The sequence below is a fragment of the Malus domestica genome, chromosome 15 (genome assembly GCF_042453785.1).
Source record: "Malus domestica chromosome 15, GDT2T_hap1".
In the NCBI taxonomy this organism is placed as follows: Eukaryota; Viridiplantae; Streptophyta; class Magnoliopsida; order Rosales; family Rosaceae; genus Malus; species Malus domestica.
The window spans coordinates 2,553,328-2,564,079 of NC_091675.1; the positions used below are offsets into that span (position 1 = coordinate 2,553,328).

The following is a 10,752-nucleotide window of genomic DNA, read 5'->3' on the forward strand; positions in this document are numbered from 1 at the left end:
CCTTCTGTTTTTCGCCCCTCCAGGTCCTAGTTAGTTGATTACTCTGTGGTGTACGAGGAATATCTGACGGTTATGACATATCCATAAATAAGTGTAGTGGGCTTTTCCTAGTTATGTATTAAGTACTTTAACTAGTTTCAATTGCACACTTTTATGTCATCTATGCTCTGAGCACTTGTGTTTTATGGGTTATTTCCACTAATGCGCACTCTCTACTTTAGTTTAAATAAGTGTTAGATTTGGTTTAAATTTATCAATAATTTTATGCATCACTTTCCTTTTGGTTACGTCACCTTCGGGTGACGGCCAACATGTCTCGATTCCGGTCGGGGTGTGTTAGGTGATGCTAGGGAGGAGACCAACTATGGATATGTGTCATTGGTTGTGGCATGTCAATCTTATAATGTTATGTTATGTGCTAAATTTTTTTAACATGTGTTATTTTTTTATTAGAACGCGACGTTACAGTAGCGTTGAACCCATTCTATAACTCATTCTTGCTAGGTTCCACAATAAAAATAAATCCCACCTCTTTTAAAAAGATAGCTTAAATGTGGTATCTCTTCGCAGCTAAAAAAAATATGACCTCTCTATCATTTTTCAATTTAGAATTTAGGACCAATCGGAAACAATAATCCTGTGCTCATATATTCCTTTGATGCCAAGATGTAATGGGTTTGATGGTCATAGTGCTTTTGGATGATTAAACATAAAGTCCTCCTATAGCTCATAACTACTTTTAAAATTTTTCTGCCAAAACGCATTCATAAGCGCTTTTAATTATAAAAAAAAAAAATGCTTTGAATCATCGAGAAACAATCCCAAAAGGATCAGCAGTTTTCCTATTAAAATTTACTATTTATTACTTTGATAGGAAATTGTACTTTAAAGTTCTCATTTTGTATTTTAAATTTTTTATATTTAGAAAAAAAAATTACACTTATAAGAAATGCAAGATGATATTTTTTCAGTGATAATAAAAGTTCTCATTTGGTAGATGCTTTTTAAATGGACAAATGAGGGAGTTGTGAATTCTGTTTATAGTTTTAGAAAGGAAATTTTAACGAAAAATTTCTGGTACTGTTCATTTTAACGAAAAACCACATTTTTACATTAAAAAGTCAATCATGATACTATTTACTTTATTCTTTATTTTTTATTATCGTTAAAACTCAAAGTTTTCAATTAATTTTCCTTTTTATTCTTACTTTGATAAATAATTTATGGGGTTAAGACTTAAAGAGTAACGTGAGGAGGAGGAAAGAATCGATGAGGTAACTTGGGTTCCACCGTTAGTAGCAAGCATGATGGGCTTATGCGTCCAATGTCACGAGCCACTGTCACGTACAATGGAGACAGTCTTGATTTCACCCTTATTTTTATATCTAATTTTTAATCAATTTAAAAACTCATAAATTAATCTTTTATTTTTATATATATTTTTAATCATTTAAAAACTCATAAATTAATCTTTTAATAACTTCTTAATTTTTTGGTGTTCTACAAAATTCGGATATAAATATACCAACTTGCAGAAACCGGAGCTACCAATTCGACACTTGTAAATGATTTATTTCTTTTCTTTTCATAAGTTGTGTTTGGATTTATTCAAATCCTTTATTAGGATATGAACAACTTAGAGAACGACATAACCATACAATATCATCATCTTTAATAAAATGTAATATTATTTTATTTTATGTTGTAAAGCTCCTTGTAATTTTCTTGTAATTAAGTGCATACGTTCTCACGCTGACTTGTAATATGATTCCAACGTATCAAAATAAGTTGTGATTGATGCATCAAATTGCTAATGAGACTACGCACCCACATTCTTAATTTGATGATATTATTTTAGTATTAGAATCCATAATTCCATATCATTTTAACTTTTTTTTTACAAAAAATAGCATTAATAGGTTAAAATATTTTTAGTTGTTAGGTTTTTTATTTTATGGGGGGGAGGAAAAGCAGTGGGGATTAAACCCACACTAGGGTGTGCTAAAAAAATATTAGAATCCAATTAATAATTTCACAATATCATTTTTCATAAACGATATGCCAAAACAGAGCCAATGAACTTAAAGAATATATCCGTGGAAATTCGAATTCAAGTTGATATTCCAAACCTTAACTTACTTTCCATTAGACCAACCATTAAAGTTAAACAAGTAAAATTCTAAATCAACCATAATAGGAGTCGAACCCACAAATTTTTTTGAACTATTTCTCGATTTATGCGTGTGATCATTGTGCAAGGACAATGATAATCCTTTCATCATACAATTGAAATTGAAGAAAGGAAAAGTCGAGTTTGGAACCATGTGTGGATGAGCAAACTAAAAAACACTTGATGTTAAGTAAAAAACTTTGTCATTAAGCTTTGTATTTTGAAATGCAGTCTAATCCAAACCAGTTAGAAACGACCATACGCGTGCGTTAGGATGCATGCTTATCTGAACTGCATGAACCCATGTGTCCAGAAAAGCTGATGATCTGCCATGCGACAACTAAATCTTTCCTCATAATATAAATATCTATAATATTTGATTGGAATTTTGAAACCCTACCAACACCATCCATCATCAAGTAACCCAGTTTTTTCATCATGCATGTTGGAGCGTGGGAGTACTGTTTCTGCATTTTCATGTCTTATAATTCGAGGGATGGCCTCACATCAATTATTACACCCATCCATGAGACATGTCGGCCTTTCGGGACCACTTACGGGTGAAAGACTTCCATAGCAAATCTGATGCGAAGACAAACGTACACTATTCTTATATCATTAGCATGAAATATATATTATGATGAAGGTGTATCCGTATAGTGTAAGTTGTTATTCACTTGTGAAATTCCAAGCCAAAATATTCTATGAATATGAGTTGAGACTTTGACGTGTAAGCAAGGGATGTATCCGTTTGCCTTTACAACTTTATCGTGGTGAGAAGTATAGATGGAAATAAGAAGTACTATATATTAATGTATGGTATACTCTAATTGCATGCATCTAATTCTCTAAAAAATTTCGGAACTTTGAAGTATTCCAAACTATCTACGAGCTATTTGTTTGGTGATATTTCTCCTCCACACCATTGAAATAGGTTGCAAATTCAACTCACGGCCTTCATTGCTTATTTTAAATAAACGTAATCTTACACATGTGAGTTAGGATAGTTGACCGGACTAATATTTCCATTTTTCTTTTCATCGAAGTTCAAATCCGCTAGCCTATATCGAAAACCTGAATTTTACTTTTGAAGTAGTGAATATTTGAAGGCCCCAAAATTTAATCTTTGCGGTGTACAGGCCGAATCATGAATTTATCTGGGGACACAACTTCTTCGTCCTAATTAAACTGGGCCTATTTTTAGGCCCATTAAACATTTCTGTACAACGTTCAAAGCCCAATTCAGAAATTTCAAAGAAAAAGCCCAATTCAGAAATCCATCTTCTTCTTCTTCCCAGTTCTGTTCCACTGTTAACCTAAACCCCCAAAATCCTTAAACCCTAAATTCAAAATTCCGATTCCGAACCCTCAATGGCTCGACTCATTCGAACCGCTCGAACCGCGCTCCCATTTTTTTCTTGTTGCGCATCCAAAACCCTAGTCAATGCCGTTCAGCGCCACCCAAATCCTCCGCTGCGGAAGGCAATCTCAGCCTCTCTCTTCCACAGCAGACACTACGCTTCGGAAGCACTTTCCCAGTCGCCCATGGAAGCTAACATCCTCAGAATCATCAGAAACGAAGTGGAGTACCAGTCCGAGTATGCTCCTCCTCAGCAGGTTGGTCATCCTTCTCTGTTATTCTTAGCTTCTGTTTGGTTTCCGAGAAAATTGCATGAATCGAAACTCTGAAAGAAACCATCTTTATATACTTGACTAAGTGGGTTTTGCTTATTTCTGAATTTCCATTGCAGTATTGAGATTTTTTGACATGTAAGGCCTGTTAGATAGCGCTTTAACCAAAAGCGATTCTGACTGCGTTTGCAGAAGTGCTTCTGGTTCATGTAATTTGTATAGAAGCACTTTTCTGATGTTTCTTTATGATGGACTTCCAATTGCTACTTCAGAGTTCAGTGTGCACTTCTAAGTGCTCTTCAGGAAGTGCTTCTTTAGGAAGTGCTAGGGTTTTTAATACCATTTTCAGCGTATTTCTAGTATAATTAAAAGTGTTGATTTTGAATTTCTAGTCCACATTCATATCTTGTGATGGGAATTTTAACAATAATTATAATCACAACAGCCTGCCATGAAATTCGAATCGTTTACCGTCCAAGATCGACCGGGTGAGCAGTGGATTACAATGAGAAGGAGATTTGGAGACACTGAAGATATTAAAATTGAAGTCACTATGTTTGATGGGTATGAAACTGCTCCCAAAACTGGAGATGACAGCTCAGGAGAAGATGTGCGTCTTCACCTTAGTATGCTTGTTGATATTACAAAGGGGGATGATTCCAAGGATTTGGAGTTTCTGTGCTCGGCCTGGCCGGATCGCTTGGAGGTTCAGAAAGTTTATGTTCTTGAGCGTGATCGAATGCCGGCTAAACCTTATATGGGACCTGATTTCAGGTACAATTTCATGTCTCCCTCATTGTATTTTTTTTTTTTTGGATTGTAAAGCCATTTTTTCCATTTTTGCGATCAAGTATAGTAAGCAGCAGAACGTTGGTGTCTATTACATGCCTATAATATCTATGGAACTTGAATATGAACCCTACTTAAGATTTTATTTTTTATTTTTTTATCTCATCGGCCGTTATGATATCAGCATGTCAATTTATGCTTCGGCTATTATTTTTGGTTTGCAGTCTTAGCCCTTGGGATTGGGATTGATGGTGACTCTGTTTGCTTGTTTTTATGGGCAGGAGTTTGAATGGAAGGATTCAACAGAGGTTCAGTGAGTATTTAGAAGCAAGGGGAGTGAATGATGAGCTTTCTGTTTTCTTGCATCAATACATGATGAACAAGGATAGAATAGAACTGATCAAATGGCTGGGAAAAGTCAAGTCGTTTGTGGAAAAATAGAGCGGTAAATATCTGATAACTCAAATTAGATTTTCGGTCATTCTTTTGTTCTTACTTAAAAGAAATCTACCATTGATAAGTAGCAGGTTCTGCCCAAGGTACTCAGGTGTATACTTGTATGAAAGCACCCACTAAAGGATAAATAAGTATGTAGCTCCTGAATGCTGTGATATTTACTTAGGTCAGCAACTCTGTGTCTGTGCTATGGTGCTTTTGATTGTATGGAATTTTACTGCTAGCTAAGTGATGGGAAATTGGCATTTGAGATGCATCTGTGATTGGTAGGGGCAGGCATGGAGTATCCATGTGTTTGTTTTCTGGATTTCCACACGCCCGGAGGCTATCGGCTATGTGTCCTTCATTGGTTTGGAAGATGAAATAATTGAGTAAGGATTAGGGTTTTGAAACGCCACCATTTCGTTGAGTTTGGTGAAGAACCCGACACACTTGAACAATCAAACTGTTCCTATAGTGTAGTAATAGTCTAAATGCAATAATGTTCGAGTCTAAAGTTTTCCTCTTTAAAATGGTGCACTTTATGGGGTTTTGACTACGAAATGGAGTTTGGATGAGCTTATTTGCGACGAACCCTTTTTCATGGGATAATGTTACATTTTTATCTTTCACACTTCTTGTTAATTTCTGTTATTTGATTTTCTTCAGTCCATTTAATTTGACGATTAGAATGTGTGAGAAGTATAAAAGAGTTTAGGTTTTTATAATTGTTTTCCAAATAGTTATCTATCACTCCTTGTGTAAAACATGATTGTCCGAAGGCGTTTCTAAATCATTTTTTTGGTTCGATTTGCTCTTCGTGAATAATCAAATAGATTGAGAAATGCGCATGCACATGTGAAGATGTATGAATATGAGCCATAGAGCAACTGTTCTAAAGTATTTTTAATTGGGGCGGCAGGTTTAGTTACTTACGGCAACCTCAAATTTTTTTTTTTAATAATTTATTTTTGAGTTTGTGATAGGAACTTAATTAGTAAGTAAAGTAAAATGTGACACGTAAATTAATCATATAATTTTATAACTAAATCTTTTCTAGATTTTTCAGATCACTTAAGGAAAGTGACTTATTACATGCTCTTCAAAAGAAGACAAAGATAGTAGTATTAGTTTAATGAATATAAAATTAAAAGAAAAAGTAAAATCATTTTATATTTTCGTACAAGGACAAACAAAAAAAACATCATCAATCTAATATTCATGAGTAGGAACTCTATTTTTTGGGTTTCTTGTAATGTCAAGTTGTCAACTTTACATGTGTTCCATCTTAATCTTAATCTCTTTTGCGAGTGGAGAATTGTTTAAGGGTTTGTTTAAGAATCATTTCAGATTTTAGATTTCGATTTCGTTTTTTAAGTTCTAGTTTAGGGTTGAAAACCGAACTTAAGACAAAATTTGAAAATTTGCAAAAATAGATTTAATTTTTTTTTTTCCGTAACACACAAAAATAGCCTTCTATTTTATTTTATACTATTTTCGAAATGGTTATCAAATGCTCATAATTATGTTGTGTGAAAAGTTATTAACAAGATTATCGGTTTATGATGGTTTGTATTGTTTTAAATTTTAAGCCATTTTCAATATTTACATAAATAACCTACGTATAACGTGTTGTATACATTCACTTCCTTGTTTGATTAATCACGTCATGTGAAAAGAGAAGTGGAGAAATTGTATACTACATGTTACAAGATTATCTAATCAATATGTCCCATTGTATTTGATTGATTGTTTTGTTTGGATCGAAGTAGACACAATAATCCTAAATTATTTGGAACAAGGCTTACTAAACTCACATGTTCTTTCTCTTGCAAGCATAACTTTTTGTTGAAATCTTGTTGGACTAAAACAGAGGAGCTCACTTTGTGATTGTTTGAAAATCAGATCTCACCATTTTCTTTGAAGTGCAGCTTCTAACTTCTGAATACATGTTACCCCAAGAAGAAATTCCTTTAGCTGATGAAAAAGAACGAAAATGACTTTTGCACTCTCCTTTCGTCTCGCACTTTTAACTTTTTTTTACCTTTTAGGTTCAGTAAATGAAAAGAAAATTAAGCGACAAAAAAAAGCCAACTATCAAATGCTCTTGCTATTCTCAAAAATCAAATTTACACAAACCATATGTGAAACAAGAATTCTAAACCACATCTACTGACAGAACAAAATTAATAAAAAAAAAAAAAAAAAAAAACAGAGGATCATATATGATACAAAGGAATGATGAAGAATTCTGCCGTCTAGTTACTAACTAGTTAGAGCTTGAGCGACAAGTCAAGCTTCATTTCCTCCTGATCACTGCTACTCTTGAAACGACTGTCGTTTCCCAACCAACATTTTCCAATTTCTTCGTTGCCTTGTGAAACCATGTTGCTCTTTGCCACGTCAAACCTCCCAGCTCCACCACCACCTCTAGCTGCTGCAACTCCGAGCTTTCCGACCGTTGGTTGCTGATCAAAAATTGGTCTTGACCTAAAACTCCGATGTCCATAAGAACTTCCGAACCGAATCGCAGACGAAGGCATCATGGAACTAGGCTTGTGGATCATGGAGTGAGCCTGAATGTCCAGTGCCCTAAAAGCACCACCATGGAGAGGCAGAGAAGCCAAACTAGAGTAATAAGGGTACCCCAAACCTGCAGCTGAGGCCGTTATGTGGGACCCCAACATCCTCTGCCCTCTCTTTGCTAGGGTTCTCTCTCGTTTGTGGGCATTCTGGTGCCCTCCGAGCGCCTGTGAGCTGTAGAATTTTCTTTGACAGTAGTTGCATGGGAAAACCCTAGGCTCTGCTGCATCAGAAACAAGGGCGGTGGTCGTGGTGGTGGTGGTGCCTTCTGACGACCCCGTTTCGAGGGATTCGAGTAGATTGAGTTCCGGATTATCAAAGCTGAACCCGCGATTTGAATCACTATCCGAAGCCTCTAGATCAATTCGGATGCGGGGTTTCTTCTGTTTTTCTTGATCTTTCATCGCCTCCTCATCTTCTTCAACTCTTAGTTTCTGTTTGGTTTCTTTTGGGTCTTGAAGTGGGGTGTTTGGACATGGAGGAACTTCTGCAACTGAGAAGATATTTGTTTCAGAATTTCTAGCCGGTTCCATTACAGAAATCTTGGAGGATTTTTTCTGATTTTTTTCAAGTGGGATTATGAAAATTTGAGCTGATAGAAAGTTGTACGCAAAACCCGAAAGGATTAAAAGTGTGTTTGTTGATAGGGGGGAAAGTAAATGTTTTTCTTGGTATATATGGATACTGGAAGAATCCACTGTTGTTAGTAGCTTTCTTTTAAAAAATATTAAGATCTTTAAAGTTTATATAACTTTATATTGTTAGGTTTACTTAAATGTCATGGTAATTTGTCGCACGCTTTGATTGGATCCATGGAACTTTTAATTTTGTCATGAAATGATCGTTCTTCTTTGATTTGTTGTTTATCATGAAATCGGATCGAGAATTATGTTTTACTCATGACAATGCATAAACAAATGCATGCATGAGTGTATGATAAACGCTCTTAATTACTTGAGTTATAAGTCTCTTATGTATTTTGATTTTTCAAAAAAAAGGACCGAATTGAAGCGATTGATGTTCCCAGCAATGTCACCCTAGCTAGGGCATGAACTACATCTCAGTACATGGGACTATGGGAGTGTGCCCCTTATTACCACATTCTGCGGGGGACCTCACTTTCGTTGGATGTTCCGTATTCATCTAATTCTCATGTGTGTTGTGGACAGAACATTATTGACATTTACTTGTAATTTCATTGACTTATTTTCCCTATTTGAGAATGAAATGATTTACTTTGAGTTGGGATCGATGGAGTTGGGATCAATGAGATTACTTCCCTATCATCTTCTTTTTGAAATGCAGTGGACAAGAGAAACTTATCTACGTACAAGTGTATATTCATTAGAGACGTTTAATTAAAACAGTTTTCACATTGAATGAGATCACTTGAAATCGAACGAGAACAACACACACATAAACTCAATATTTATGTGAAAAATGGTCTACCAATATATGCATTATGACGTGGTGATTCGTAAACTCTAAACAAGTTTTTCTCTGGTTTCATAAGATATGTTAGGTGAAGTAAATTATTAACAAATTAAAGGGGGCACATGCGAGAATTACTGGTTTATAATTGTCGTTTTCATAACCTAATAGTCCCATCAATTGAACAATTAACTATCATTGGGAATAAGTGCATATGTTTCTTGTTTAATTTTAATCCTTTTAAGCTTAGCTGTTGTCAACTGCCTAAACCCTAATTTTAAAAAATTCTAAAAAAGTTAAAACCTCCTTATCCTTAAACTCTAGAGTCCATGTTACTACAGTAATAGATTATTAGCACGCAATGAATCCACTTAAGCATAAATTAATCTGGCAGGTTAAAGCTAATTAATTTGGTTCACTGGCACATAAGCTAGCTAATATTCTTAATTTATAATCTCTTTCCGAAAGAAATAAAAAATAAAAGATGATTTGTCAATGGCTGAATGGCCGACAAATAAAATAGTGGGGAAGCTGAGGTGGAGCTCCTCATGCTAATGTGCTATGATAGTGCCGTTTCATGCTGAATTATTAATATCTAAACACCATTAGATTTGCAAAGTTAACCCCTAAGATAAATATAATCTTTCGAGCAACTTCTTAGTATACTTAGAACACTCAAATTACAATGTGATGTTACGAAATCATTCAAATTATAACTTGTATGATCTTTCAAGTAACTTCTAAGTATAATCTATCACGTAATATTACGAAATCACTCAAATTATAACTTTGCATATATACTTTTTAATCTTTGGATTTATTTATTTATATATTTTAATAGAATTATTGCACGGGCATAAAGTCATTTTTAGGTCTTCTTTCACCCAATCCCACACATAAAAGTTTAGTATTAATAAAATTGAGTGACTCACACTGACTTGAGTGGAGTTTAGCATTTAACCTTCTCATTGGCTTAAGGGAAACAAACAACCTATATGATTACATGTTAAACATTCATAGTCAAATCAAATATGGGACCAAATCTCCTTTTGAGATCTCCCTGTCTGTCCAGCTTCCAAACTAGTTCGACAAACGAACTACTCCAAAAGAAGAAAGGACTCATCTCCTCCACCTAAAATGTTTTCAAACATTTGAACTCTATTTCAAAAGGGGACAACATGATCGGAGAAAAACTTGCATATATCGTGGTGATGTGACTTTCTCTTTATCACATAAATGACATGATTAGTGTTATAGATACAATTGACATATCAACTCGTTAGATGTAAATTTTTCTTCACTTACAGTCACCATCTCAAAATAGTACTACGAATTAAAGAAACAAGAGGAAAATGAAAGACAACTGTATGGTTCATGATATTCAAGAGCAGTGGATGCAACACGAAAACTTCTTAAAAAGTTACTCATTCTAGTATTACTTTCAACTTAACTTAGATCCGGCAAAAGTCAACCCACGAGTAGATCCACAAAGAAAATGTTATCAATTCATAAATATAATGCTAAATGAACATTGTTAGTCAAGTTTTAATCATATTAATCATGTGGACCTTTGATTCTATAAGCTCGCTCCAAATTGTTTTTTAAATGCCTAAAAGCGCTTTTGGTAGTAAAAATATTTTCGGAACCAATCTTTAGTAAATATGCAAGTGAATTACGAAAAAACATTTCAAGTGCTTTTGGAACTCAAAAAT

General features: G+C 34.5%; 2 protein-coding genes across 4 annotated transcripts; one reads left to right on the top strand and one right to left on the bottom strand.

Annotated features, from left to right (window-relative positions):
• Window positions 1-23: 23 nt before the first annotated feature.
• LOC103441859 (uncharacterized protein At2g39795, mitochondrial) lies at window positions 24-8,850 on the top strand. 3 transcript variants are annotated; one of them, XM_008380585.4, is made up of 4 exons: window positions 24-3,787; window positions 4,248-4,576; window positions 4,873-5,036; window positions 8,608-8,850. In XM_008380585.4, the coding sequence occupies exons 1-3, from the start codon at window positions 3,542-3,544 to the stop codon at window positions 5,030-5,032; spliced, it is 735 nt and encodes a 244-aa protein (XP_008378807.3). In that variant the 5' UTR covers window positions 24-3,541; the 3' UTR covers window positions 5,033-5,036; window positions 8,608-8,850. The 3 variants fall into 3 exon arrangements, with proteins under 3 accessions (XP_008378807.3, XP_008378800.3, XP_028950150.2); XM_008380578.4 differs by lacking the exon at window positions 8,608-8,850 and adding an exon at window positions 5,119-5,303; XM_029094317.2 differs by lacking the exon at window positions 8,608-8,850 and having other exon boundaries at window positions 4,873-5,303.
• Window positions 7,122-8,218, bottom strand: LOC103441880 (zinc finger protein 3-like). Its single transcript, NM_001328978.1, is given in 1 exon segment — window positions 7,122-8,218. A coding segment is annotated over 1 exon segment (843 nt). The 5' UTR covers window positions 8,143-8,218; the 3' UTR covers window positions 7,122-7,299.
• Window positions 8,851-10,752: the final 1,902 nt, after the last annotated feature.